At 49.2% G+C, this 27723-nt stretch overlaps 2 protein-coding genes across 3 annotated transcripts in view; one reads left to right on the forward strand and one right to left on the reverse strand.

Annotated features, from left to right (window-relative positions):
- KLHL18 (kelch like family member 18) overlaps positions 1–4604 on the reverse strand; it is a 51831-nt gene extending 47227 nt beyond the window's left edge. Inside the window, exon 1 of one of the 2 annotated variants that reach the window (XM_083467015.1) lies at positions 4119–4604. In XM_083467015.1, coding sequence (XP_083323141.1) covers positions 4119–4259 — 141 coding nt within the window. In that variant the 5' untranslated portion in view covers positions 4260–4604. The remainder of the gene's footprint in view (positions 1–4118) is intronic. The other variant, XM_083467014.1, reaches the window with a different exon arrangement.
- A 10-nt stretch (positions 4605–4614) lies between these two features.
- KIF9 (kinesin family member 9) overlaps positions 4615–27723 on the forward strand; it is a 37861-nt gene continuing 14752 nt past the window's right edge. Inside the window, exons 1-13 of the mRNA XM_083469093.1 lie at positions 4615–4813; positions 8777–8883; positions 9101–9266; positions 10660–10766; positions 12459–12671; positions 13835–13918; positions 14730–14822; positions 16376–16523; positions 18824–18888; positions 20020–20097; positions 21287–21355; positions 24933–25037; positions 26431–26486. Of these exons, the coding sequence (XP_083325219.1) occupies positions 8788–8883; positions 9101–9266; positions 10660–10766; positions 12459–12671; positions 13835–13918; positions 14730–14822; positions 16376–16523; positions 18824–18888; positions 20020–20097; positions 21287–21355; positions 24933–25037; positions 26431–26486 (1280 nt within the window). The 5' untranslated portion in view covers positions 4615–4813; positions 8777–8787. The remainder of the gene's footprint in view (positions 4814–8776; positions 8884–9100; positions 9267–10659; positions 10767–12458; positions 12672–13834; positions 13919–14729; positions 14823–16375; positions 16524–18823; positions 18889–20019; positions 20098–21286; positions 21356–24932; positions 25038–26430; positions 26487–27723) is intronic.

The raw sequence follows: 27723 nt of genomic DNA on the forward strand, positions 1-27723 counted from the left end.
CTCAAGGTCCATAAATAGCAACCCCCTAGTGGTCCCGGGCCCTAAGGAAGTTAGATTAGCCTCAGCCAGAGTCAGGGCCTTTTCAGCACTGGCCCCGGCCTGGTGGAACGCTCTGTCTCATGACACCAGGGCCCTGCGGGATCTGATTTATTTCCGCAGGGCCTGTAAGACAGAGTTCTTCCACCTGGCCTTTGGCTTAGAATCAGTTTGATTCCCCCCCCCTCTTTCTTTGTCCTTTCTCCTCCTGTGAAGAGCCTGCATCCTAATGTTTTAATGTATTTTAATCAACTTGTTTTTATTATTGGTTGTTAGCCGCCCTGAGCCCGCTCTTGGCTGGGGAGGGCGGGGTATAAATAAAATTTATTATTATTATTAAAGTGAGCATTTCTCTGAATACAGGATGCTGTGAGAACACAGATGGGGAAAGGCTGATGCCATCATATCCTCATTGCTGGAAACAGAACTGCTGAATTAATTAGAACCTGGGTCAGTCCCAGCAGGGCAAGTTTTTAATGCTATAATGCTTGTTGAAACTGTGTAGGAGGTCTAAAAGGGAAGATCAGATCATGTTTTCTGGACTTCCGGAGGATTGCGACGCTGGAGCATCCCAACTTTCAAGAAGGGTGAGAGCCTTTGATGATGCCCTTTGCCAAACCACCGCTGCCAATCTGCTTCACAGCAGCCACATGCCAAGCCGGGAAGAAGGATTCATTCCATGAGTCATTCAGTCCTTGGGTTGCTTCTCCTGTGAGGAGAGCGTGCAGCTGCAATTTGCATGCAGGAGGTGGAACACCACAAGCTGGGCCGATGCCGAAATCCAATTTACACACGGACCACCCACAAAACGTTAAAACCAGGACTGGCTAGGAAGCACTGCTGTCACCGGCAACCTAGGCTTCAAAACCCCATTGGGCAACCTGGAACACATTCCTGAGAGGTTGCGCAGCTTGCAATGACTAAAGGGCAATGCTATGCAAAAGTGGTTACTCCTAATAATTGGGACCGAAGTTATCCTCCGCTGGATTATAATCAAAGGGCAAACCCAGGATGAGAAGCTCCCCAAACAAGGTGTTGCTACCTCATTATAATACCTTCAAACAAACAAATGCTGAACAGGAAACTTTAACCTGAACAAAAACGTGGACTCTGTAGTATCACCCTCAACCGCAGCTTTTTGCTACTTGGGCTCTACCCGTTTCCTAGTCCCAATCTGATCCCAAACCCCATCTCATATAGGTCCCCACTTCTTCCCTGCAGCCCCTCTACCCATCAGGGTTACACCACTCAAGGATGCCAAATATACCTGCATTTCCTTTAGGTGGGAGGGAACGCCTTAGTCCCAACTTGCTGCATCTTCTCTCTTAAAGCACACCTCTGGCCCTCCCCACCGACAGTAAGGCAGCCTTTGAAGGCTAAAAGGTAAAGGTAAAGGGACCCCTGACCATCAGGTCCAGTCGTGGCCGACTCTGGGATTGCGGTGCTCATCTCGCTTTACTGGCCAAGGGAGCCGGCATACAGCTTCCGGGTCATGTGGCCAGCATGACTAAGCCACTTCTGGTGAACCAGAGCTGCGCACGGAAACGCTGTTTACCTTCCCACCTATTTACAGTGGTACCCCGCAAGACGAACGCCTCGCAAGACGGAAAACCCGCTAGACGAAAGGGTTTTCCGTTTTGGAGGCGCTTCGCAAAACGAATTTCCCTATGGGCTTGCTTCGCAAGACGAAAGCCCATAGGGAAATCTCCGGGGACCTCTTTTAAATGCTAGCGGTGGGGAGCAAAGCCTTTCTCCTCCCCCCTCCGGCCTTCAGAAGAGGTCCAGGAAGGCTGACGGGGGCTGAAAGGCTTTGCTCCCCAGCGCCAGCATTTTAAAAGCAGTCCGGGATAGCAGGGAAGCGCTTCCCGCTATCCCGGACGGCTTTTGAAGGCAGGAGAGGTCCGCGAAGCCTGGGCACGCTGATGTCAGCGCGCGCAGGCTTCGGCATGCCGGCAAGTCTCCGCCAGCAGCGGCAGCGCTGCCGCTGCTTGCGGAGAGGTCCGCGAAGCCTTGGCCGGACAGCTTTTGAAGGCAGGCGGGGGGGGGGAGCAAAGACTTTCACCCCCGCCAGCCTTCAGAAGAGGTCCAGGACCTCTTCTGAAGGCTGGCGGGGGGCAAAAGTCTTTGTCCCCCCTGCCTGCCTTCCCAGGGGCTTTTAAATCGCCCCGGACAGCGGAGAAGTCCTCCGCTGTCCCGGGGTTTTTTAAAATGCTGGGGGTGGGAAGAAAAGCCCTTGTCCCCCCCCCAGCCTTCAGAAGAGGTCGGGGGACAGACTGTCCCCGGACCTGGTCTGAAGTCGGTTTCCCTAGGAACGCATTAATTGATTTTCAATGCATTCCTATGGGAAACCGTGCATCGCAAGACGAAAAACTCGCAAGAAGAAAAAACTTGTGGAACGAATTAATTTCGTCTTGCGAGGCACCACTGTATCTACTTGCACTTTGACGTGCTTTCGAACTGCTAGGTTGGCAGGAGCAGGGACCGAGCAACGGGAGCTCACCCCGTCATTGCGGGGATTCGAACCGCCGACCTTCTGATCGGCAAGTCCTAGGCTCTGTGGTTTAACCCACAGCGCCACCCGCGTCCCCTTTGAAGGCTACTGGACTACAATTCACAGCACCCCCAACCTATAGCCATGGGAGCTGGGGCTGATGGGAGCTGGAATCCAACAGCACCAGGAGGGCACCTAGTTGAGGAAAGCTGACCTGGAGATTCAAGGGCAAGGCGACCCCTCCTGCTACTGCCTACTCCCCACCCCACCCCAAATCACATCCACCAGCTTTCCTATATGGTTTTTCTTCTTCAACAGGCCCTCCTTCCATAAAATCCCGATTTCCAGCTGCTTCCCTTGGCTGCCATAGCAAAAGCGACCTTTTATGGGGGGTGGGGATCCATAAAATAAGCCGAATAAACTCTACCAGAGAGAGCGCAGCGAACACAACACATTGCTTGCTGTTGGCCCTGACACTGTTCAACGCCGCTTCCAATGTCGTATATTTGTCATTTCCCACCCCCCAAAAAGCCACTTTTTTGAGTGCTGCTTGAACAGACAATAAGCGCATATTGCTGCTTATTTTATGTGTGTATCATCACCGCCTACAATATCAGTCTCAGGTCGACTCACAGCGAGGTTTCTTGCAGCTGTGTTGCTGGGGGGCCGGGCTAGATGACTCCTGGTGGACCCCCCCCCTTACAACTCTGTGACTCAAGATTACCTTCCATACAGGCGCAACATGTGTGCTGGAAAACCAGTTCCGTCTGCCTCATTTATTAATACTCTCCTCATGGGGGGGGGGGCGAAATGCTGACCAGACCCCCCTCCACTGCTTCCCCTCCCTATCAGGGGCAGACCCCACATCTTTCCGCCTCCCTTCCCACTCAGGGACCCCTGCCACACCTCACCCCCCCCGGGAAAGCCCCCAATCCCTCTCCCTTCCCCCTAAGGGCCAGCCCCCACAACTGCCCCCTCCCCTTCAGGGAAAAGACCCCCTCCTCTCCCTCAGGGAAAAGTCCCGCATCTCTCCCCCTCCCTTCTCCCTCAGGGACCCCCGCCACACCTCACCCCCCAGGGCCAGCCCCCCATTTCTCTCCCCTCCCCCTCAGGGACAGCCCCCACATCTCCCTCCTCCCCTTCATGGAAAAGACCCCCCCCCAAATCTCCCTCAGGGAAAAGACCCCCATCTCTCCCCCTCCCTTCCCCCCCAGGGCCAGCCCCCACATCTCCCCCCTCCCCTTCAGGGAAAGACACCCCCCCAGCTCTCCCTCAGAGAAAAGACCCCCCCCCAAATCTCTCTCAGAGAAAAGACCCCCATCTCTCCCCCTCCCTTCCCCCCCAGGGCCAGCCCCCACATCTCCCCCCTCCCCTTCAGGGAAAGACCCCCCCCAGCTCTCCCTCAGAGAAAAGACCCCCCCACACAAATCTCTCTCAGAGAAAAGACCCCCACCTCTCCCCCTCCCTTCCCCCCCAGGGCCAGCCCCCACATCTCCCCCCTCCCCTTCAGGGAAAGACACCCCCCAGCTCTCCCTCAGAGAAAAGACCCCCCCCCATTTTCTCCCCTCCCCCCCCCCGCCTGAGGCGCTACCTTGAGGGTGACGTCGCAGAGCTTCCCCTGCCTCCGGATCTCGCCCATCACCCCGTAGCCCCGGCTGGGCAGGTCCCCCACCGAGAAGTGCACCAGGTCCTCCGGGTCCAGCTCCGGGTCCGGCCCGGCCGCTTCCAGCATCTTGCCTGCCCGCCTGCCTGCCTTCCTGCCTGCCAAGCCCCGGGTCCGGCCGGGACCGGCGCCCGCCGCGCGCGCAGAGGCGGAGGAGGGAGGGAGGGAGGGAGGGAGAGAGGCAGGGGCAGCCAGCCCTCCTTCTCCTCGCTTTCGCTTCGGGCGCCGCCTGGCCCCGCCCGGCCACCGTAACCCGGACGAGGCCGGCCCCTTTCTTCGCCTCAGCCCGACGAGGGAGGGGGCGGGGGGGGGGAACACAGAGAAAGAGACAGAGAGAGAAAGACGCGCCGGAAGCTTCTAGCCCCGCCTACCCGCCCCTTGGGCGCGAGAGCGTCCCCTTCCGGCCAAGGCCGGCGCTCGAAGCCGGAAGCGGCGGTCGCCATGGCGACGGCGGATACGGGAAGCGGCGGTCGCCATGGCGACGGCGGGCTTCCCTCTCGCCGCTCGTCCTGCCCTCGCGCTCCCGCCGGCGCTCTTTTAATGCCTCAGGCGCTCGCTCGCGCGCTCCCGTTCGCTCTCTCCCTCGCCGGCGGCGGGAGCAGGAGAAGCCTCCCCGGGGGAGGGTCAGTGCCTCCGCGTGTGCTTTTCTTTCTTTCTTTCTTTCTTTCTTTCTTTCTTTCTTTCTTTCTTTCTTTCTTTCTTTCTTTCTTTCTTTTTCTATCTGCTCTTCTTGAGGGAGCCCCCCCAAGGGACATAGGGGGGCTCTCTCTCTCTGGGGCAACAGCTGCAGCTTTCCCCTGGGCCCTCCCTCCCACTGCTCAGAGATGCGGGTGGGACTGGGTTAAAATACAGTTACAGATAGGTAGCCGTGTTGGTCTGCCATAGTCAAAATAAAAAAATTCCTTCCAGTAGCACCTTAAAGACCAACTAAGTTAGTTCTTGGTATGAGCTTTCGTGTGCATGCACACTTCTTCAGATACACTGAAACAGAAGTTGCCAGACCCTTCTATATAGTGAGAAGGTGGGGAGGGGTATTATTCAGAAGGGTTGTGGGAATGGGAGATTGGCAGATAGCTGAGATGAGCCTGTTGACGACTCTTAATGACTGCAATAGGTCTTACAGGAAAAGGCAAGGGGTGAGAAGGTGAGAAATGGCTTAGTCATGTATAATGAGATAAGAATCCAATGTCTTTGTTCAAACCAGGTCTCTCCATGGTTTTGAGTTTGGTAATGAGTTGCAATTCAGCAGCTTCTCTTTCCAGTCTATTTCTGAAATTCCTTTGTAGTAAAACAGCTACTTTGAGATCTTGTATAGAATGTCCTGGGAGATTGAAGTGTTCTCCTACTGGGTTAAAATAGTTGTTGTTGGGCTGGCATTGGGGATGACAAGGAGATCACATGGATGCTTCAGAGTAGAAAGAGATAGAAAAGGCCATGTGATGATCCCATGATAAATACCCGTCTGGAAGCACTCAGTGTTGCCTAAAGCGCAACAACTTTTGGGCGATTTTTTTTTTAAAAAAGCTCAACAACTTTGCCCAAAAAACTTTTGCATCCTGATTTTCACCTTTTGAAATATGGCAACCCTCCTCTACAATGTTTTTTGAATGCCACTTGGGCTGATCTCTTTCCTCAGCAGCCCTCCATAACTGTCTTCCACCACCCAGCAGCACCTGTAAACTCCACAGAGGGGATGCGGGTGGCGCTGTGGTCTAAACCACAGAGCCTAGGACTTGCCGATCAGAAGGTCGGCGGTTCGAATCCCCGTGACGGGGTGAGCTCCCGTTGCTCGGTCCCTGCTCCTCCCAACCTGGCAGTTCGAAAGCACGTTAAAGTGCAAGTAGATAAATAGGTACCACTCCGGCGGGAAGGTAAACGGCATTTCCGTGCACTGGTCTGGTTTGCCAGAAGCGGCTTCGTCATGCTGGCCACATGACCCGGAAGCTGTACGCCGGCTCCCTCGGCCAGTAAAGCGAGATGAGTGCTGCAACTCCAGAGTTGTCTGCGACTGGACCTAATGGTCAGGGGTCCCTTTACCTTTTTAAACTCCACAGTTTACTTAGAGAATTGCAGTCTTGTATATCGCCTTTCTGGCGGTGCATGCAAGGCTTAAGAATAACAATATTGCTGTCAGTGATAATGAATTATAAGGAGAAAATTGGAAAAGGGGGGGAGGGGGGCTAAGCCAGTTCCACACTCTTCCCTTCAGGTGGACTTTGGGGCGGGGGAGTGGAGCTTGATGGCAAAGATGCCACCCCATAGACATAGCCCCTCTGTTGCCCAGCATCATCTGCTTCCTGGCAGTTGATGGCAGAGCGTCCGGAGGGAGGGGGGAAATGATGTGGCAGCAATAGAAGAGATGGACATATGTTGGCAACAGGAGCGGGAAACCTGATTTTTAAAAACCGTATTAAATTAAAGCAATTGGGTTTGATTTGTATCAATTTGGAAAACTAATAAAAATAATTTGTAAAATAAAATAGAGCTTAGAATGGGTGGGGGTTGGCAGGCGACGGATAATAAAGACCCCAAGTCGCAGAAGCAGCCCTCCCCAGTGAATTGCAGGTTGTCCTGGCCCTTGAGAGATGGGTGATTCGTGCAGTACAGTGAGGTTCCTGTTGTCTGTTCTTCCTTGAGGAACAAGAGATTGCTGGGGGCGCTTCCAGAATGTTGCTATTTTCAAGTGTGATTCAGTAAAAAAACAAACCAGCAAATTCAGGTTGCATTATTACAGTTGACTGGCAGGTCTTGCACATTAAATGTGCTTCTCCCAAAGATCAGACTTCGTGCAATAAGGAAAAGTGGTGAGGGAATGCACTGGAATGTCCTTTGATGCAATGTCACCCTCCCTGCAAACACATTAGAATTAATGCTCATTTAGCAGCCACTTCCAGAAGTTTGCTGTTTGCAGGTAGGATTCGGGTACAGTGATACCTCAGGTTAAGTACTTAATTCGTTCCGGAGGTCCGTTCTTAACCTGAAACTGTTTTTAACCTGAAGCAGCACTTTAGCTAATGGGGCCTCCCGCTGCCGCCGCTCCGCTGGAGCATGATTTCTGTTCTCATGCTGAAGCAAAGTTCTTAACCCGAGGTACTATTTCTGGGTTAGCGGAGTCTGTAACCTGAAGCGTATGTAACCTGAAGCGTATGTAACCTGAGGTACATCCCGGAGAATTCAGGTTGCCAAATTATCGCTGATTGGGATGGCGTCCGGAAGCACCTGCCATCTAATCTCCCTGCAAAGAAATCAGGGTGAATGCTCAGCGAAGAGGCCATCTGGAAGCAATTGTAGTTGGGGAGATACACGCTCACATCTCCATTTCCCTACTTCCAGGTTACTCAGGATTCTTTGTAAGGAAGCAGAAAAGCTAAACCTTTTTGCCTAAGGCAGCGGTGAAGAGCTGTGGTCCTCTAGATGCTGTTGATGAGAGCGCAGCAACATCTGGAAAGCCACCGAATCCTAGTCCCTGTGGTTAGATGGTTTAGCAGCCTTTTAGCATCTCTGGTTTCCAAAAGCCTGTTGCTTCTTAGAATAGCTCCAGAAGTAGTTCCACACAAGGGAATGAAGATTTACGCACACACCAGCCAGCTTCATTTTATTCAAAATTAAACCCAGAGTTCTATATTTCTTGGCTCAGTCGCTGAGACATACTGGTGGCGGGTAGGAAGCAGGAAGGCCTGTCTCTGATCTGAAGCCTTCACAAAAAGAAGGGTGGGGGAGTTTGATCAACTGTTCCTTCCCGCCACTCCATCTTGCCGGTGGGAGCTGGGCATAGAAACTGAGGGAGCAGTCTTGCTGCTTTCAAGTTGTGGCAGGAGAATGTCTGTAGCTGTGTTCAGAGTGTCTTCCTTGCATGCAAAGCTTAGAAGGCATCAAGTTCCTCACCAGTCTAGGCAACATAGAGGCCTCCAGATGATCTTCTCCTTTCATCCTTAAGCCAGCATGACCAGTGGTTAGAGATTACAGTGGTGCCTCGCAAGACGAAAAGAATCCGTTCTGTGATTCTCTTCGTCTAGCGGTTTTTTCGTCTTGCGAAGCAAGCCCATTGACAGATTAGCGGATTAGCGCTATTAGCGGCTTTTAGGCTGATCGGATCAGCTGATAAGCGGCTTAGCGGCTTAGAAAAAGGGGGGGAAGGGGAAAAAACCCCGCAGCAACTCGCAAGAATTGTCGTCTTGCGAAGCAAGCCCATAGGAAATTCGTTTTGCGAAGCACCTCCAAAACGGAAAACTCTTTCATCTAGCGGTTTTCCGTCTTGCGAGGCATTCGTCTTGTGGGGCACCACTGTATGTGAGTTGTCGTTCACCAACACCTGGCAGGAACTGCTTCTACTAGGGAGGCTCTGGGAAGAGATATACTCCCATACTGCCTCTGACACTGGAATTTCACCTTTTATGTGTGAAACACTGGAGGTATTTAATCTGAGCTTCTTCTTCTGATCCTGAGGTAACAGTAATCAGCCTATCATTTGCACTGGTTTTATCTTTTTTTTTTAACCTTGAGATTCAAGGGCTGATGTGAATTGAACCTTGAAGAAATTCATTTTCCCCCTGTTTTTCCTTTCCATTCCTCTGCCCCCCCCCCAGTGCACATCACCATGTGTGCCTGTCCAAAGAGAGTTAGCGCATTTGCACGAGTCAAGCCGACAGGTGACTTCCCACAAGACATGATCAAGTTCGGGGAAGACAATAAGGTCAGTGAACACAGCTCAGCAGAAACAAAACCGTTCTGGTCTACCTCTGTGCATGTCTTTTACTGGTCTGTTTCTGTTTTAAAGCTTCGAGGATGCTTTGAATTAATTTTTAAGGAAAAGCAGAATATGGTTGTGGGGGCCGATGACAATTCACGCCGTGTTCTTACGCCCTTCAAGGTTACAAATTTCCACACTCCGTTTTCTTTGTACTTTCCAGACGATGGAAATATACATTGAGAGAGACCGCACGAAAGGAGTAGTCAACAACAAGCAGACAGACTGGTCCTTTAAATTAGATGGTGTTCTTCACGATGCCCCCCAGGATGCGGTTTATGATGCAGTAGCCAGAGACTTGGTCTCTCAGGCCCTAAATGGATATAATGGTAAATGTTCTTGTCATTGCCTGTGCAGCCTTCAGTTTCCATCGGGAATGGGAGCAGCGTTGCATGTGTGTTACTTCAGTCCTTCTCTGGCAGCCTTGTCTGAATATTCCTTAAGGCCCTGTATCCTGTTCTGATGGTCCAGTCTGTTAGGCATGCAGTACCAGACGCGGGTGGCGCTGTGGGTTAAACCACAGAGCCTAGGACTTGCCGATCAGAAGGTCGGCGGTTCGAATCCCCGTGACGGGGTGAGCTCCTGTTGTTTGGTCCCAGCTCCTGCCAACCTAGCAGTTCGAAAGCACGTCAAAGTGCAAGTAGATCAATAGGTACCGCTCCGGCGGGAAGGTAAACAGCGTTTCCGTGCGCTGCTCTGGTTCGCCAGAAGCGGCTTAGTCATGCTGACTATGTCAAGGTTACGCTGAGCCAGGAGAAATAAATTCCTGTGCTCAGCGAGCCGCTCTCTCTCTCTCTCTCTCTCTCTCTTAATTTCCTTGCACGTTGCTTGTAACGAAGTGTTTTTTGCCTCAGGAAAGTTTTTCCTTTACTGTGAATCTTTTGACTCTGCATTTTGACTCTGCTTGATCCTTTGATTCTTCTTTATTTATTGCAAGACACCACTGTCTGTCCCATATTGGGAGAGGCTGTCCTTGAGGTATTGCGGTCCTGGGCCATTTAAGGCTTTATAGGTCAAAACTAGCACTTTTAATTGGGTTTGGGTCTGGATACTAACCGGCAGTCTGTGTAGTCAATCCAGGATCGGTGTAGTATTATCAAACCATCCTGCCATGGTGAGCTAGATGGGCCATTGGCCTGATCCAGAAGACTCTTCTTATGAGTTCATGGTGTCTCATTTGAACATAGCTGTCAACTGTCCCTTATTTGGCGGGAAAGTCCCTTATCCCAGCGCCGTGTCCCGCTGCTGTCCCTTATTGATGATGTCCCTTAAATTTCCTGGGTTTCAAAGGAAGCAGCTCCTCTCCCTCCCTCCCTGCGGCCAGGGAGGAGGGAGGCTCCAACTGTGGTGCTTGGCTGCGTTGCTCACCCAGTAAGGAGTCTAAGAACGACTGGGGGGTGGAGCTTGCATGCCTTGTGCCGATCAAATCAGCCGCATTGCCTGGGGACTCACCTTTGCTCAGCGCTTCCCAGCGGAGAGGTGACGGTGGTTTTCCTTGCTGCATCCCCTTTGCTGGGTTGCTGCGCTGTGGGAACCACCGCTTGAGGCTTTGTTTGGCTGCTGGCTGGGCTTTCTGCCTTTGGCTCGGAGGGGCTCAGAAGCTGAACATACCTGTGCCCCTTGGAAAATCCCTTATTTTGGCTGCTGATCCCTTATTTTCGAGGCTGCTGGTCCCTTATTTTTAAATCTGTAAGTTGACAGCTATGCATTTGAAACTTGCAGGTACTATATTATGCTATGGGCAAACTGGAGCTGGCAAGACTTTCACTATGACGGGAACAACGGGAAACTACAAGCATCGAGGGATCATACCCCGAGCTATCCAACAGGTAACCCTTTCCACGATGCAGTGATGCTGAAGAAGGAGGAAGCTAAAACAGTTGTCTATGTGGGCACATGGGAATTCCTGCCAGCCTGTAACGGTTAAGGCTGCCGTCGCTGACAGAACAGAATGTGGGGGAAAGAGCCCTGGGGCAGCCCCTACCTCCTAGACAAGGAGCAGTGAAGGGGCATGGGATGACCTGATTCTGCCTCTGTTTGGCCCCCATCCAGGTGACACTTCAGTCCCTGGCATATCCTGTTAAACTTTAAGAGACTTTTTCCATCTGGCTATCTGAGGTCCTTTAATGGGAGCTCTCAAAAAATGACCGAATACGCCGAATTAGACCATTCATCAGAAAGAATAAAAAAATAAATCAAAGGAAGCATTTACCACAAAATGGGAAGTCCTTAAAATTTATTTGAAAAACAGCAATGACAGTTTGAAATCTGAAAGGTAAAGGGACCCCTGACCATTAGGTCCACTCGTGGCCAACTCTGTGGTTGCGGTACTCATTTTGCTTTATTGGCCGAGGGAGCCGGCGTACAGCTTCCGGGTCATGTGGCCAGCATGACTAAACCGCTTCTGGTGAACCAGAGCAGCGCATGGAAATGCCGTTTACCTTCCCGCCGGAGTGGTACCTATTGATCTACTTGCACTTTGACGTGCTTTCGAACTGCTAGGTTGGCAGGAGCTGGGACCGAGCAACGGGAGCTCACCCCATTGCGGGGATTCGAACCGCCGACCTTCTGATCGGCAAGTCCTAGGCTCTGTGGTTTAACCCACAGCGCAGCAGCATTTAAATAACTTCAGTAGGAGTTTTAAATCTGATGGAAAACCTAGGATAGAATAAATAACATTAAAGCCAATATATGCTATAATATGGCAGTGAATAATGGATGAGAAATAGAAGTAAGGAGTAGATGGGAAGTCAGCTATATAGGAAAAGTCACCTTTATGTTAAATGTATTGTGAGTAATATTTAATGTATTGGTGGTGGTTTTTTTATTTTTATTTTCTTCTCCTTTTTAAGTTGTTAGGAGGTGAGGGATATTTGTGTATCCTCGTATTTTCTTTTTGTATGTGGTATATTAAAATGAAATAAAAAGTTTTTTTTAAAAAGGGAGCTCTCAGCTAGTTGTGTTGGAAAGAGCCTCTTTTGCAGTTCCTGCTTGTTTCTTGCTCAGGATGAGCTTCCCACTTGAATGGGAGAACTTCCGACTGGGCTGTTCCCTTAATTTACCACCCCTGGGTAGTACTCAACACTTGTCCATCTCAGAGCAGACCCAAATTAAATTAACAGACACAAGTACTGTAGGTGTATTGATATCAGCGGGTCCACTCCGAGCCGGATTTAGAGGTCTCCAACCCCTCTCTTCCCATCTTTGAAAAAAGCACAGGTAACCTGATTGAAAGCAACTCAGAGACAGCCAGTGTGGTGTAGTGGTTAAGAGCCGTAGTCTCATAATCTGGTGAACCGGGTTCACGTCTCCGCTCCTCCACATGCAGCTGCTGGGTGACCTTCTTTGAAGTCTCTCAGCCCCACTCACCTCACAAAGTGTTTGTTGTGGGGGAGGAAGGGAAAAGGAGAATGTTAGCCGCTTTGAGACTCCTTCGGGTAGCGATAAAGCGGGATATCAAACCCAAACTCTTCTTCTTCTCTTCTTCAACTTCGCTGAGACCCATCCAACCTTCTCTACAGGTATTCAAGTCGATGGAGGAACACGGGAGTCAGTTCATCACCGTTCAAATTTCGTACCTGGAAATCCACAACGAGATCATCTTTGACCTTTTAGCCACGCCCCCCAGTGACATTCCGCTGTCTATAGGAGAGGGACCCCAAGGCGTCTATGTGAAAGGCTTGACGGTACACGCAGCCCCCCATGAAGAAATTGCTTTAAATCTCTTGTTCGAGGTAAGAAGAGTCAGCGTGGCCTCGCACTTTCTCTCCTCTGTGTTACTTCTGTGCTGTGTTACTTTTTTATAGTCATTAAATTGGCTACTTCCAGGTTGTGCAACCATTTGCCTGTAGGTGATTGAACCCCACCCATATAACACCGGTCCTGAAAGACCTACATTGGCTCCCAGTACGTTTCTGAGCACAATTCAAAGTGTTGGTGCTGACCTTGAAAGCCCGAAATCAGGGGTCAGCAAACTTTTTCAGCAGGGGGCCGGTCCACTGTCCCTCAGACCTTGTGGGGGGCCAGACTATATTTTGGAGGGGGAAATGAACAAATTCCTATGCCCCACAAATAACCCAGAGGTGCATTTTAAATAAAAGCACACATTCTACTCATGTAAAAACATGCTGATTCCCAGATCATCCGTGGGCCGGATTTAGAAGGCGATTGAACCGGATCCGGCCCCTGGGCCTTAGTTTACCTACCCATGCAAATGACCTTGGCCCAGTATACCTGAAGGAGCATGTTCAGCCCGGACACTGAGGTCCAGCTCCGAGGGCCTTCTGGCAGTTCCCTCCCTGTGAGAAGCAAAGTTACAGGGAACCAGGCAGAGGGCCTTCTCGGTGGTGGTGCCCACCTTGTGGAATGCCCTCCCCTTTATATGTCAAGGAAATAAAGAACTATCTGACTTTTAGAAGACACCTGAAGGCAGCCCTGTTTAAGGAAGTTTTTAATGTTTGATGTTTTTGCGTGTTTTTAATATTCTGTTGGGAGCCGCCCAGAGTGGCTGGGTAAACCCAGCAAGATAGGAGAGGTATAAATAATTTTTTTTTAATTTTTATTATTAAAACAGCAACTGCCTGGAAGTCCCCAAACTGAAATAGTAGGTTGGGAAGTATTTTACGACAAACCTTCTTTCCTGAAAGATTGGACTTTTTTGCAGTAAAGAATGGGATAATATAGGGTAGAATCTCCTATGACCCACTGTCATCTTGTCTCCCTGCAAACCACTGAGGATGAGTGCTTAGAAGACAGGCTGTCTGAAGGCACCCTTTGTGTTTATTCCTCGCTGTCAGCTGTCCTGAGAATGTTGCTGTGGCCTATAAATGTGGCAGGGAAAGGAACTCCTTTCGTTCTGTCCATGGTTTATTCCTCTGCTTTTCACTTTCTTCTCCAGGGGGACACCAATAGATCTGTTGGTCAACACGCTCTGAACAGGAACTCCTCCCGGTCTCATTGCATCTTCACTATTTACATCGAGGTCAGGGCTGGCGGCATTTTCTTTTCTTTTTATAATAATTCTTTTTATAATAATTTTTATTAAGTTTTCCATTTTAACAATCCAATCATATCACATTAATTATTCCAAATTATACCAATACATATCATAAAGTCCAAATATTTTGCCAAATTATAAATTTTTGTTGGGGGTTCCCATGCTTCGAGTTCAGTAGGGTCCGATCATCTCATATTTCTGCTGCTTTTAGTATTCACCAGTCCCATCTTTCAATCTTCTTGCTGTTATCCTTTTTCTTCTTAATAGCCTCTGAGTTGTTTCCACAGGCGAATTAAAGTAAGCAATATTATGCTTCTGTGTGAACTTTGTATAGCTCTCCCTTTTTTAAAAAAAGCTGGTAAGTCTTTTGTTTGCAATAAATCCTCACACGCTGTTATTTATGCCGAATCCTTCCAAAAGTCCTCCTCGAGTGGCAGGCGCCATCTTTCTCAGTTCCGATGAAATAGAATCTACGCGTTTGCTCATTAATTTCCCCAGACAAGTTGCACCATAAATTAGCCTTTTCGGGGAAGATTTGCCAAGTCGATCTTAGAATGCAAACATGATAACAAAGCAATGGCTCGCCTCCCCCTATGGCTATTAATCTCTGCAACATAGCCTGTCTCATAATGGCGGATCCCGATTAAAAACTGCGTCACTGGAGAGCCTTTTATTTAGGGCTGGCGGCGTTTTCATGGGGTGGTCGGGAAAATCCAGAGGTCTGTGGATCCTCTGGTGCGGTTCAACAGTCCTCTTGTGTTCAAGGTGCGCTAATGTCCCTGATCTCCCACCTCAGTGTCATTCCAGAATTCTTTCTGATGCCCGTTACGTGACGTCCAAAATTAACCTGGTGGATCTAGCAGGCTCAGAGAGGCTGGCAAAGACCAAAGTAAGTGTGGTGTAGTGGTTAAGAGCGGTAGTCTCGTAATCTGGGGAACCAGGTTCGCGTATCCGCTCCTCCACATGCAGCTGCTGGGTGACCTTGGGCCAGTCACACTTCTCGGAAGTCTCTCAGCCCCACTCACCTCACAGAGTGTTTGTTGTGGGGGAGGAAGGGAAAGGAGAATGTTAGCCGCTTTGAGACTCCTTAAAGGGAGTGAAAGGCGGGATATCAAATCCAAACTCTTCTTCTTCTTCTTCTTCGGGAGAACTTGTTTTTGCCTGAAGCCGGTGAGTTAGCTAACTTCATTTTAAGTGATCAAGAAGCTAGCTTTCCTTTTACACTAACGGAAAAAGAAATCCCCATGACAATGTGTGCATTAAGTGTCTGTCTCTGTGTGATTGTGTCGAGGGGATGCTCATTTTGTTGTCACTTTGCGGCTGGTACCGAACTGGGAGGGGTAGCTAATGCCGCAGAAGACACAATCAGAATTCAAAATGACCTTAACAGATTTGAGAACTGGGCCCAAACTAACAGAATGAATTTCAATAGGGAGAAATTTAAGGTTCTGCACTTAGGCAGGAAGAACCAGACGCACAAATATAAGACGGAGGACTCCTGGCTTACTAGCAGTACATGTGAAAAGAATATTGGGATCTTGGTGGACCACAAGCTTAACAGTGTGATGCAGCAGCAAAAAAGGCTAATGTTATTCTAGGCTGCATCAACAGAAGCATAGTATCTAGATCAAGAGAAGTACAGTGGTGCCTCGCAAGACGAAAAGAATCCGTTCTGTGATTCTCTTCGTCTAGTGGTTTTTTCGTCTTGCGAAGCAAGCCCATTGAAGGATTAGCGGATTAGCGCTATTAGCGGCTTTTAGCGGCTTATCTGCTGATCGGATCAGCTGATAAGCGGCTTAGCGGCTTAGAAAAGGGGGGGGGGAAACCAGCAGGAACTCGCAAGACATTGTCGTCTTGCAAAGCAAGCCCATAGGAGATTCGTTTTGCGAAGCACCTCCAAAACGGAAAACTCTTTCGTCTAGCGAGTTTTCCGTCTTGCGAGGCATTCGTCTTGCGGGGCACCACTGTAATGGTACCACTCTATTCCACCTTGGTCAGAGCACACATGGAATACTGTGTCCAATTCTGGGGAATATCAATTTAAGAAGGATGTTGACAAGCTGGAAGGTGTGCAGAGGAGGGCAACCAAGATAATCTGTCTGGAAATCAAGTCTGGAAACCAAGCCTGATGAGGAATGGTTGAAGGAGCTGGGTATGTTTAGCCTGGAGAAGAGGAGACTGAGAGGAGATACGGCAATCATCTTCAAATATCTCAAGGAAATGTGCTTTTAATGTGTGGGTTGTACACAGCCTAACTTACTCTTGCATTTTAATTCTGTTTTAAATTTGTTGTTGTTGCTTAGTAATCATGTGGTTGTGTCTACTCTGTTTTAACTGTGTTAGCCACCTTAGGTAGTTTATACAGAAAGGCCAGATCAAATAATGCAAATGAAACGTAAACCGCACTTTCTAAGGTGTCCTCTTGCTTCCTCTTTTTAACAGTCGGAGGGGTATGGACTGAAGGAAGCAACTTACATCAACAGGTCTCTGTCGTACCTGGAACAAGTTATTATTGCGTTGGCCGACCGTAACCGGGAACACGTTCCTTTCCGCCAGAGCAAGCTCACTTACACCCTGAAGGATTCATTGGGTAAGGACTTGGGTTGGTGGTACTGGCTGGAGTGTTGGGTTTGGGCGAACCCGGGTTCAAGTCCCTGCTCATGTCAAATCTGGCCTTGACAGGGCTGTTATGACACTTCGCCGACACTCTGAGCTTAGTTTAACATCACCTGATCTCTAAAATGTAGTTGCTTCTGTTCCCCCTTTCTGTTAAACAGCTCCTAAAGTGGCCAACAGGGAAAAAATTGCCATTAAAATCTATAATTTATTTGCAAGGTTCCCATTAAAAATAAAATAATCTCTCTCTCTCTCCTCCCACCTCTCAGTTTGAAAAGTTAAACATTTAACAGCATCAGGTAGCATTTTAGAGCAAGGTTTCCCAAACTTAGGTCTCTAGCTGTTTTTGGACTAGAATTCCCATTATCCCTGACCACTGGTCCTGCTAGCTAGGGATGATGGGAGTTGTAGTCAGTGCTTTTTTTCTAGAGGTACGCAGGGGTAAGCATACCCCTAAACATTTTGTGAATCTTTGAACTTTTGTCCATCTGCTGTATTTATTTTCCCCGATTTGAACTATAAAATGGTGATTTTCTTGAGTCAAAATGTACCCCCTAAACATTTTTTTTAAAGAAAAAAAGCACTGGTTGTAGTCAAAAAACAGCTAGGGACCCAAGTTTGGGAACCCTGTTTTAGAGCATCTTCTGAACAGGATGCTTTTTAGCTTAAATGAGAGAAGAAGGAGCTTAACCAAATCCCAGTGATAGTGTGTGCATTAAGTCTCTGAGTGACTGTGACGGTTTGTGTTGAATGTATATCTCTGTTAAAGGTAAAGGTACCCCTGACCATTAGGTCCAGTCGTGACCGACTCTGGGGTGGCAGGGCTCATCTTGCTTTATTGGCCAAAGGAGCCGGCGTACAGCTTCCGGGTCATGTGGCCAGCATGTCTAAGCCGCTTCTGGTGAACCAGAGCAGTGCATGGAAACGCCGTTTACCTTCCCGCCAGAGCAGTACCTATTTATGTACATGCACTGGCGTGCTTTCGAACTGCTAGGTGGGCAGGAGCAGGGACCGAGCAACGGGAGCTCACCCCATCGCGGGGATTTGAACCGCTGACCTTCTGATTGGCAAGTCCTAGGCTCTGTGGTTTAACCCACAGCGCCACCCACGTCCCCATATCTCTGTTAAGAGTGTGCAAATCTGGCCTCACTTTTGGCTCTGGCCCTGTCCACTGTTAAAAATCAGCCTGGGGGCCATCAGAGAAAAGACCCTATCTTTAATAATCACCAGACCTCAGATTGCAGGGATACAGAGCAGGGCTTGAAGGGACAGTGGGCAGGTTTATAGGGAATTATGTGGTTCTTGAAAGGCCAGGGTCCTCTTTCAACAAGCCATTTAAGTGGAGATCCCTCAAATCCCTTTTACTTGCTTTAGCCTTGGTTTCGTTGGTTCTAGATAGCACTTTTGTTTTAATGGATATCGTTTTTATATTATAAATAGTGTGTACTGCTTAAAGTTCTTTAAAATATTAAAGGGCTCAGAAATGCCCTTAAAGCCCTAAACGGCCTCGGTCCAGTATAGCTGAAGGAGCATCTCCACCCCCATCGTTCTGCCCAGACATGAGGTCCAGCGCCGAGGGCCTTCTGGCGGTTCCCTCCCTGCGAGAAGCCAAGTTACAGGGAACCAGGCAGAGGGCCTTCTCGGTGGTGGCACCCGCCCTGTGGAACGCCCTCCCACCAGATGCCAAAGAGAAAAACAACTACCTGACTTTTAGAAGACATCTGAAGGCAGCCCTGTTTAGGGAAGCTTTTAATGTTTTACAAACTACAGTGGTACCTCAGGTTACATACGCTTCAGGTTAGAGACTCCACTAACACAGAAATAGTACCTTGTGTTAAGAACTTTGCTTCAGGATGAGAACAGAAATCGTGCTCCGGCGGCGCGGCAGCAGGAGGCCCCATTAGCTAAAGTGGTGCTTCAGGTTAAGAACAGTTCAGGTTAAGAACGGACCTCCGGAACGAATTAAGTACTTAACCCGAGGAACCACTGTATTTTAATCTTTTGTTGGAAGCCACCCTGAGCGGCTGGGGAAACCCAGCCAGATGGGCGAGGTATAAATAATAGATTATTATTATTAATTATAAAAGTCCCAACTAGTCCACCCACCCACATGCCTTGGGAACTGAACATGGGTCCTGCTCCTTAGCTTTCTCCCAGAATTCTCTGGGGCACTCAGGAGTTCCTTGGCGGATGGATGTCAGCGAATAAATGGTGCCCTTCAAGTAGAATCAGAGACTCAGATTCCAGCCTTCATTTACTTTGTGTCTCTCCTAGGCGGGAATTGCAACACGGTCCTCGTAGCCAACATCTGCAGTGAAGCCATCCACATTGTGGAGACGGTAAGCCTCCTGGCAGGGACTCAAGGGACTGAGACATGGATAGAAGTGAAGTGACCGTTCCAGGTGTTTAGGGCACATGCACCCAAATGCAAAACTGGGATTGTTTGAAGGCAGGGAGAGCCAATGTAGCAGCTTCCATATGGACTACAGCTCCCTATCACCCCTGGCCTTTGGTTGTGCTGGTTGGATTTGATGGCAGCTGGAGTCTGGAAATTGCTGGAGAGCATCACAGGCAGGGTATAAATAAAATATTCTTATTCTTTATTATTATTGGGTACCCCTGGTTTAAAGTGTGCTCTACATAGGCAGCAGAGCGAGAGTGGACTGTTCCACTTTAGACTGCAGGTGGGATATCTGTGCAACACCACTTTTAGCCCACCTGCACTGGGTTCCATGTTGGGGCATGTGCAGAGTGCCCATTAGGGTATACAGTCTGCAACCTGAATTCTCCTGTATGTGATTGAACCCCACCCATACACCGGTCCTGAAAGACCTACACTGACTCCCAGTATGTTTCTGGGCACAATTCAAAGTGTTGGTTCTGACTTTTAAAGCCCTCAATGGCCGCAAAGGCCCAGTAGACCTGAAGGAGCGTCTCCACCCCCATCGTTCTGCCCGGACACTGAGGTCCAGCTCCAAGGGCCTTCTGGCAGTTCCTTCACTGCGAGAAGTGAAGTTACAGGGAACCAGGCAGAGGGCCTTCTCAGTTGTGGCGCCCACCCTGTGGAACACCCTCCCACCAGATGTAGGTATATGTAATAGGCTTATGTTACAAACCGAAAATGGATTTTGAATTTGGAAAAAATAAGTACAAAGATTCACAAAATGTTTAGGAGTATGCGTACCCCTGCATCCCCCAAGAAAAAAAGCACTGAGCACACCTAACTTAACATCTTTTCTGTCCTTTTTTCTCTGCATAAACCCGTATACAATAACATACCAGTCCATTTCCATGCCCCTTTAAGAGCAAGGGTGGGGAACTGGATTTTTCCCCTGCCCCCCCCCAGCACTGGAACCTTGTGGTGAAGGGCAGATAAGAATTCAAAATAATTATTTGGCATTCAGATAGGCTCTTGGGCACGGTTTTCTTGACTCCAGGACAATTGCTAAGTGACATTCATTTCTCTTCAGCTGTCCACACTGCGTTTTGCCACCAGAATGAAATGGGTGACCACTGAGCCAATTGTGAACGAAAAAATAAACCCTGAGGTAGGTGCTACCCTGTGTGGGCAATTCCGCTGGTTGGCTGGGAAGAGAGGTTTGGTCAGTGGATGAGTGGGCTTGCTGATCAGAAGGTCGGCGGTTCGAATCCCTGCAACGGGGTGAGCTCCCATTGCTCGGTCCCAGCTCCTGCCCACCTAGCAGTTCGAAAGCACACCAGTGCAAGTAGATGAATAGGTACTGCTGTGGCAGGAAGGTAAACGGCGTTTCCGTGTGCTGCTCTGGTTTCCGTCACAGTGTCCCGTTGCGCCAGAAGCGGTTTAGTCCTGCTGGCCACACGACCCGGAAAGCTGTCTGTGGACAAACGCAGGCTCCCTCGGCCTGAAAGTGAGATGAGCGCCGCAACCCCATAGCCGCCTTTGACTGGACTTAACCATCCAGGGGTCCTTTGCCTTTACCTTACCATAATAATAATACAGTGATACCTCTGGTTGCAAATGGGATCAGTTCCAGAGGCCCATTCGCTACCTGAAAAGAGCTCAGCCTGAATTGCTGTATCTGCGCAGGTGCGCGGTGCAATTTGGTGTTTGTGTGCATGCGCAAGCGGCGAAACCTGGAAGTAACCCCTTCCGAGTTGCTGCAGGACGCAACTTGAAAAGACGTAATCTGAAGCGTCCGTAACATGAGGTATGACTGTAATAATGATGATGATGATGATGATGATTTATTACTTATACCTCACCCATCTGGCTGTGTTTCTCCAGCCACTCTGGGCGGCTCCCAACAGGAGATTAAAAATACATTAAAACATCAGTCATTAAAAAACTTTCCTAAACAGTAGGAAGTGAATGGGGTCACTAACTGCTTGGGCTGTGAGACCCTACCTGCACATGGTCCGTGGGTGAGGGTCTCGCACGGGGATTCGAACCTCCGACCTTCTGATCGGCAAGCCCTAGGCTCTGTGGTTTAACCCACAGCACCACCCACATCCCTTCAATAGTTGTAAGTCACCCTGATTACTGCATATGCACTGGAAGGCTGTTTCTTAATTTCTGCAATAAAAATAGAACAAATAGAAGAAATATAGCGATATAAATCTCTTCTTGCTGGCTGAGGTAGAGTAGGGGTGATGGCGGCAACCAGGAAGGACTGGAAACTGAAACGCACCTCTGGATCTTTCTACTTCTCTCTCTCTTTCCCGCTTCACTCTCACCTTTCATTCTCTCCCTTTGCTTAGCGAATGGTGAAAATTCTGGAAAAAGAAGTCCTTTACCTGAAGGAAGAGCTGGCCATGCACAACAGCTTGGTGAGAATCAGCTTCTGGGGACGCAGTTAGGCTTTGAAAATGACGGCCTCTCAAGGATTCTTTAGCTGTGATTCCTGCATTTCCGGGGGTTGGACTAGATGATCGCTGGTACTCCCTTCCAGCTCTATGATGGTAGCATCACCCAACCCAGATTGGGCCACCTACCGATAAAGGGATGGTGAGGAAACTTTAATACACAACGTGGGGTGGGCAGCTGGACCGTGCTTCACTCCCTTCTCCCCATAAACTGCTCTTAGCCACTTTTCTCCTGGCCCTGGGGAGTGGGGGAGAATTTGATTCACATTTAAAGGCAAATCTGCCAAATCCAAAACAATATACGAAGCAAAGCAGAGCTGTCCTTTGTCTACCAGTTCCACCTGGTACGCAGGCTGAGACCCTCCCTGCCCGCAGACTGTCTCACCAGAGGTGTGCATGCTCTAGTTATCTCCCGCTTGGACTACTGCAATGCACTCTATGTGGGGTTACCTACAACTAATCCAGAATGTGGCGGCTAGATTGGTGACTGGGGGCGGCTGCTGAGACCACATAACACTGGTCCTGGGAGATCTGCATTGGCTCCCAGTACGTTTCCGAGCACAATTCAAAGTGTTGGTGTTGACCTTTAAAGCCCTAAACAGCCTCGGTCCAGTATACCTGAAGGAGCGTCTCCACCCCCATTGTTCTACCTGGACACTGAGGTCCAGCGCCGAGGGCCTTCTGGCGGTTCCCTCATTGCGAGAAGCCAAGTTACAGGGAACTAGGCAGAGGGCCTTCTCGGTGGCGGCGCCCGCCCTGTGGAACGCCCTCCCATCAGATGTCAAAGAGATAAACAACTACCTGACATTTAGAAGACATCTGAAGGCAGCCCTGTTCAGGGAAGCTGTTAGTGTTTAATAGGTTATTGTATTTTAATGTGTGGCATTTTAATGATGTATTTTTAATCTTTGTTGGAAGCCACCCAGAGTGGCTGGGGAAACCCAGACATGGGCGGGGTACAAAGAATAAATTATTATTATTATTGAAATTCAGATTTCTCCGAATTTTGCACTGCAGTTGTCCAGCCATAGAAACAAGCAACACACACACATCATAATGGCCAGCCTTTTGCTACAAGACTGGTTGGTATAGTGCAATGACTAAGAGACTGAGCTAAGACTCAGGAAGACCCTGGTCCAGATCTTGTGTTTGCCGTAACTTCACTGGGTTGGTCATTCTCTTGGGTTCTGCCCTGCCTCATTTGCCGCAGCCTGGTGATATCACTCAGCTATTTAAGGAAGATGCTGTATATCAGGTCAGACCAATTCAATTTCTGGTCCTACCTGGAGATGACAGGGATTGAACCTGCGACCTTCTGTGTACAAACAATTGCTCCACCTTTCAGCTACAGGTTACCATACATTGCTGTTGTAAATTTTGTAGCAAGCTAATGTCTTTGAAATTAAAAGACGCTTGCTTCTTGGGAGAAAAGCAATGACAAACCTAGACAGCATCTTAAAAAGCAGAGACATCACCTTGCCAACAAAGGTCCGTATAGTTCAAGCTCTGGTTTTCCCAGTAGTGATGTATGGAAGTGAGAGCTGGACCATCAAGAAGGCTGATCGATGAAGAATTGATGCTTTTGAATTCTGGTGCTGGAGGAGACTCTTGAGAGTCCCATGGACTGCAAGAAGATCTGACCTCTCCATTCTGAAGGAAATCAGCCCTGAGTGCTCACTGGAAGGACAGATCCTGAAGCTGAGGCTCCAATACTTTGGCCACCTCATGAGAAGAGAAGACTCCCTGGAAATGACCCTGATGCTGGGAAAGATGGAGGGCACAAGGAGAAGGGGACGACAGAGGATGAGATGGTGGGACAGTGTTCTCGAAGCTGCCCCCACATGAGTCTGACCAAACTGCGGGAGGCAGTGGAAGACAGGAGGGCCTGGCGTGCTCTGGTCCAGGGCGTCACGAAGAGTCGGACACAACTAAATGACTAAAAAACAACAATGTCTTTGAGATGCTTCGCATGCTCTAAAGTGCCATAAATGCTAATAGTATTCCAGCTGTCTTCTCCATGGTGTGTAGATGGTCCCACCTTTAGGCAAGCAGTTGAAGGTTGTACAGTTCTCTGTTGGGGAGTGGGGAAGCCGGCTGTGGTCCTCACCATCTAATGACATTCTGGGCACCACAATTTAAGGAGGAGGTTGAGATGCTAGAACAGGTGCAGAGACGGCCAACCGAAATGATTAAGGGTCTGGAAACCAAGCCTTAGGATGAATGGTTGAGGGAGCTGGGTATGTTTAGCCTGGAAAAGAGGAGATATAATAGCCATCTTCAAATATCTCAAGGGCTGTGCCATGGAAGATGGAGCAAACTTGTTTCCTCCTGCTCTGGAGGGTAGGACTCGAAGCAATGAATTCAAGTTTGAAGATGAGATTCCAACGAAGCATCAGAAAGGACTTTCTGGCAGTGAGAGCTGTTAGACCAGGGTTAGGCAACCTAAGGCCCATGGCCACAAGCCCACGAAGGTCATTTCACCAGCCCACAAGCCGCCCCCAAACTGAGCCACCCGCTCGGCGAGTCCCCGCGCGCTGCGCTAAATCAGTGCAGCGCATGATGGACTATGCAGAATTGGATAAATTAACAGGAAGGATTCAAAACCTGCAGGACCAGAGATTCTTAGAAGACTGGAGTAAATATACGAACTATTTGAAAAGCAATTGTAATGAACAGATTACGCTAGTAGGACTGCAAGGAGTTCTGTAAGGAGGACTATCTGAAATATTGCAAGAAAGACTGTGATGAGAATTATTAGTTAATGATAATTAAGAATAATAGAAAAATTAAGAAATGCAGAATAAGGGAGAAAGAACGGAAAATCATCAGGGGTGATGACGGAAGTCTAAAATATTGTATAAGATGAGAAGATATATTATATGATTGTTGGAAAGGATATGTTAAAAAGACTAATACAAATGTATATATATAAAAAATCAGCGCAGTGCGGGGACTCGCTCCCGCGGTGCCAGAAATCGCGTCTGCGCATGCTCAGACACTGAAAATCGCGTCTGTGCAGACGCTGGAAATGCAGCCGAGCACGGAATCTGGGCCACAAGAGGGATGTCTGCTGAGTAAACTGGCCCAGGCGAGGTAAACCTTGCTGGCCCCTGAGTTAGACAGTGGAACCAACTCCCTCGGGAGGTTGTGGACTCTCCTTCCTTGGAGATTTTAAAGTGATGGCCATCTGTCATGGATGCTTTAGCTGAGATTCCTGCATTGGGTTGGACTAGAGCAGCGGTTCTCAACCCGTGGGTCCCCAGATGTTGTTGGACTGCAACTCCCATCATCCCTGAGCTCTGGGCCTTGCTAGCTAGGGATGATGGGAGTTGTAGTTCAACAACATCTGGGGACCCACAGGTTGAGAAAGGCTGGACTAGAGGATTTGGGGGGGGCCTTCCAACTCTATGATTCTATGAAGCATTGGACGGAAAGTGATTTTGGCATGGCCAGGAGAACTTCTAGCATTATGGAGAACAGGGGTGGGCCTGCCTCTCTCCCGTCACTTAACTGCTGACCTTCTGTTCTCTTACGTTTGCAGCTCAACCGCCCTCCAGTGTCTTACGAGCCCCTGAATGAAATCCAGGTGGCAGAGATCAGCTCTCAAGTCCGCCGTTACCTCGATGGAACCATAGATGAGTTAGATGTAGGTACAGTCATACCTGATATTACGTTTGCTTCAGGTTGCACGTTTTCAGGTTGCGTCCCGCGGCAACCCAGAAGTACCGGAAAGGGTTACTTCCGGGTTTTGCCGCTCGCGCATGCGCAGGTGTGCAAAATGATGTCACGTGCAGAAGCAGCGAATCGCGACCCTCGCATGCGCAGACGTGGGTTGCATTCTGCTCATGTTTTTGACACAGCGATTCTTCAAACAGCTCTTTATTCAGATGCCAGAACAGAACTGAACTGAAGGGCTCAGTCAGCCTGCTTATATAGAGCTCCAGTACCTTGTTACTGTAACAACTTTCTAAAACTATCCAATCACTGAACGTCACTTTCGATCCTTCATTTGCATAACTATTTACAGTATCCCCCTGCTGGCCCAGGGTGAGAACTTCAGTACATAACACATGTTGTGAACGGATCCCGTCCCCTCCGGAACGGATCCCGTTCGCAACCAGAGGTACCACTGTAGTTGTCATCTTGCAGATCCAGGGGGTGTCTGTTGTGACGTGGGATTTGTGATTTCAGCTCTCTTGACATAATATGCTGGAGACAGTTCTCTAGTAACACTTCTTTATTAAGCAAACAAGACTGAAGACTGAGGAGGGGAAAGCTACATTTATAGGGACAGGGAACTAGCAAGAAAGGATACATTTTGGAGGGAACAATATCAGGCAATCACAGTCCTGCCTTTTGGAGGGAACCAATAAGACAGAGGATCCAAATACAGCAGCTTAAATGAACCAATAGTAGCTGTACCCTCTGGAACCAAAAGGCAGTTACTTTACCCTAATGCAAATACAGACAATCATAATACAGATATAAAATCTTTTGACTCAATACACAACAGTGTCTTCAGAGTTGGGTTGGGCAAATCACAGTTTCTTGCTCATTCGGAAGCAGTAGGGCCCAAGGCAGGGCCATACGGATTAAGGGGAGATAAACACAGTCTGGCTGCGGGATCAGGCCAAAGGCCCGTCATCTAACTTCCTATTCTCATAGCAGCCAACCAGGTCCCTCAGCAGGAAGCTAATTTGACCCTCTCATTCATGGGTAGGCAAACTAAGGCTCGGGGGCCGGATCCGGCCCAATCACCTTCTAAATCTGGCCCACGGACGGTCTGGGAATCAGCGTGTTTTTCATGAGTAGAATGTGTTCTTTTATTTAAAATGCATCTCTGGGTTATTTGTGGGGCATAGGAATTTGTTCATTTCCCCCTCCAAAATATAGTCCGGCCCCCCACAAGGTCTGAGGGACAGTGGACCGGCCCCCTGCTGAAAGAGTTTGCTGACCCCCGCTCTCATTTTACCATGAAACATTTGAAAACGTTGGCCAGGGCTGCCTGCCTCATTATGTCATTCCCTCTGCTTTGCCAGATTTTGAGCATCAGGCAAATCCACGAAATATTCAACCAGTTCAAAATGATCTTGAGGTAAGTTCTTTGGCTTGCCTGTGCTTACACTCCGCTGACGCCTGCACTTAGAAACCCTTCGCTGGCGTTCGTAATTCCCACTCACGATGCCGTTGTCAGGGCTGGAGTCGGACGCAGGCCAGCAAGAAAGAAAGCAAATCTTCAATGCCAGTGAAGTTAACGCTTTATTCAGCCTCGTGATCTCAGCAACCCTTCCCAGCAGGTCTTGCCTTTATGGAGCAGTTGCCAGAACCCCTCCTCTGCCACCCTTAAGATGACTCCTCTCCTGGAAGTTTCCCAAGCACTATCAAACTGTGTCTGCACACCTCTGATCTCTGTTCCGCCCTCCTCATCCTGCTCTTCTGCACTTCCTTGGAGACCAGCGGGGAGGGGAGCTTGTCGCAGCAGGAGGGGAAGACTCCCTGGATTTTTCTCCAGTCTCTTGACCCCCTCCTCTGCTTCAGCCTCAGAGTCTGCACTGCTCCCTGTCACAGGCTCTTCCTGCTCACTAAAGCCTATTGTCCCTTCAGCTTCCGACACCTCCTTCCACCAATCTTCTCCCTCTGACGTCTCCTCAGTGTCCCACCACCAACCCCCTGGCTCTTGAGTCTCCCTCCTCTAGGTTTTTGCTTGGAGGTTCCCCGGCTGGTGCCTCGCATTGCTTCTCTTCACCCAGCCGTTTTCCCGCAGAACATCACATCTGCTTGGTTAGGGAAGCCTTCCCCAACCATGGTTTTGCAGTACAACTCCCACCATCCTTGACTATTGGACATGCTTGCTGGGGCTGATGGGAGTTGTAGTTCAAAAAGTCTGGAGGGCACCAAGTTGGGGAAGGCTGTGTTAGGGTATACAGTGGTACCTCAGGTTAAGAACTTCATTCATTCTGGAGGTCCGTTCTTAACCTGAAGCACCACTTTAGCTAATGGGGCCTCCTGCTGCCGCCACACGATTTCTGTTCTCATCCTGAAGCAAAGTTCTTAACCCTGGGTACTATTTCTGGGTTAGTGGAGTTTGTAACCTGAAGCGTATGTAACCCGAGGTATCACTGTATTTCATGGACGCACAGACACAACCTCCATTCATTCTCTAGAATTGGAGTGGTGAACCTCAGGCCATATCTTCTCCCCAGGTTGTACCTGTCCTGGCACTGTCAGGCAAGGCATGTCCAAAGGAAGGAATTAACTCTTTATTGTCAAAAGTACACTTGCTGTCAGGAGCTTGTCCTACACTCGAGTGGGACTCTGGTAGAGACACATGC

The sequence above is a fragment of the Podarcis liolepis genome (genome assembly GCF_965112155.1).
Source record: "Podarcis liolepis genome assembly, chromosome: 12".
In the NCBI taxonomy this organism is placed as follows: domain Eukaryota; kingdom Metazoa; phylum Chordata; class Lepidosauria; order Squamata; family Lacertidae; genus Podarcis; species Podarcis liolepis.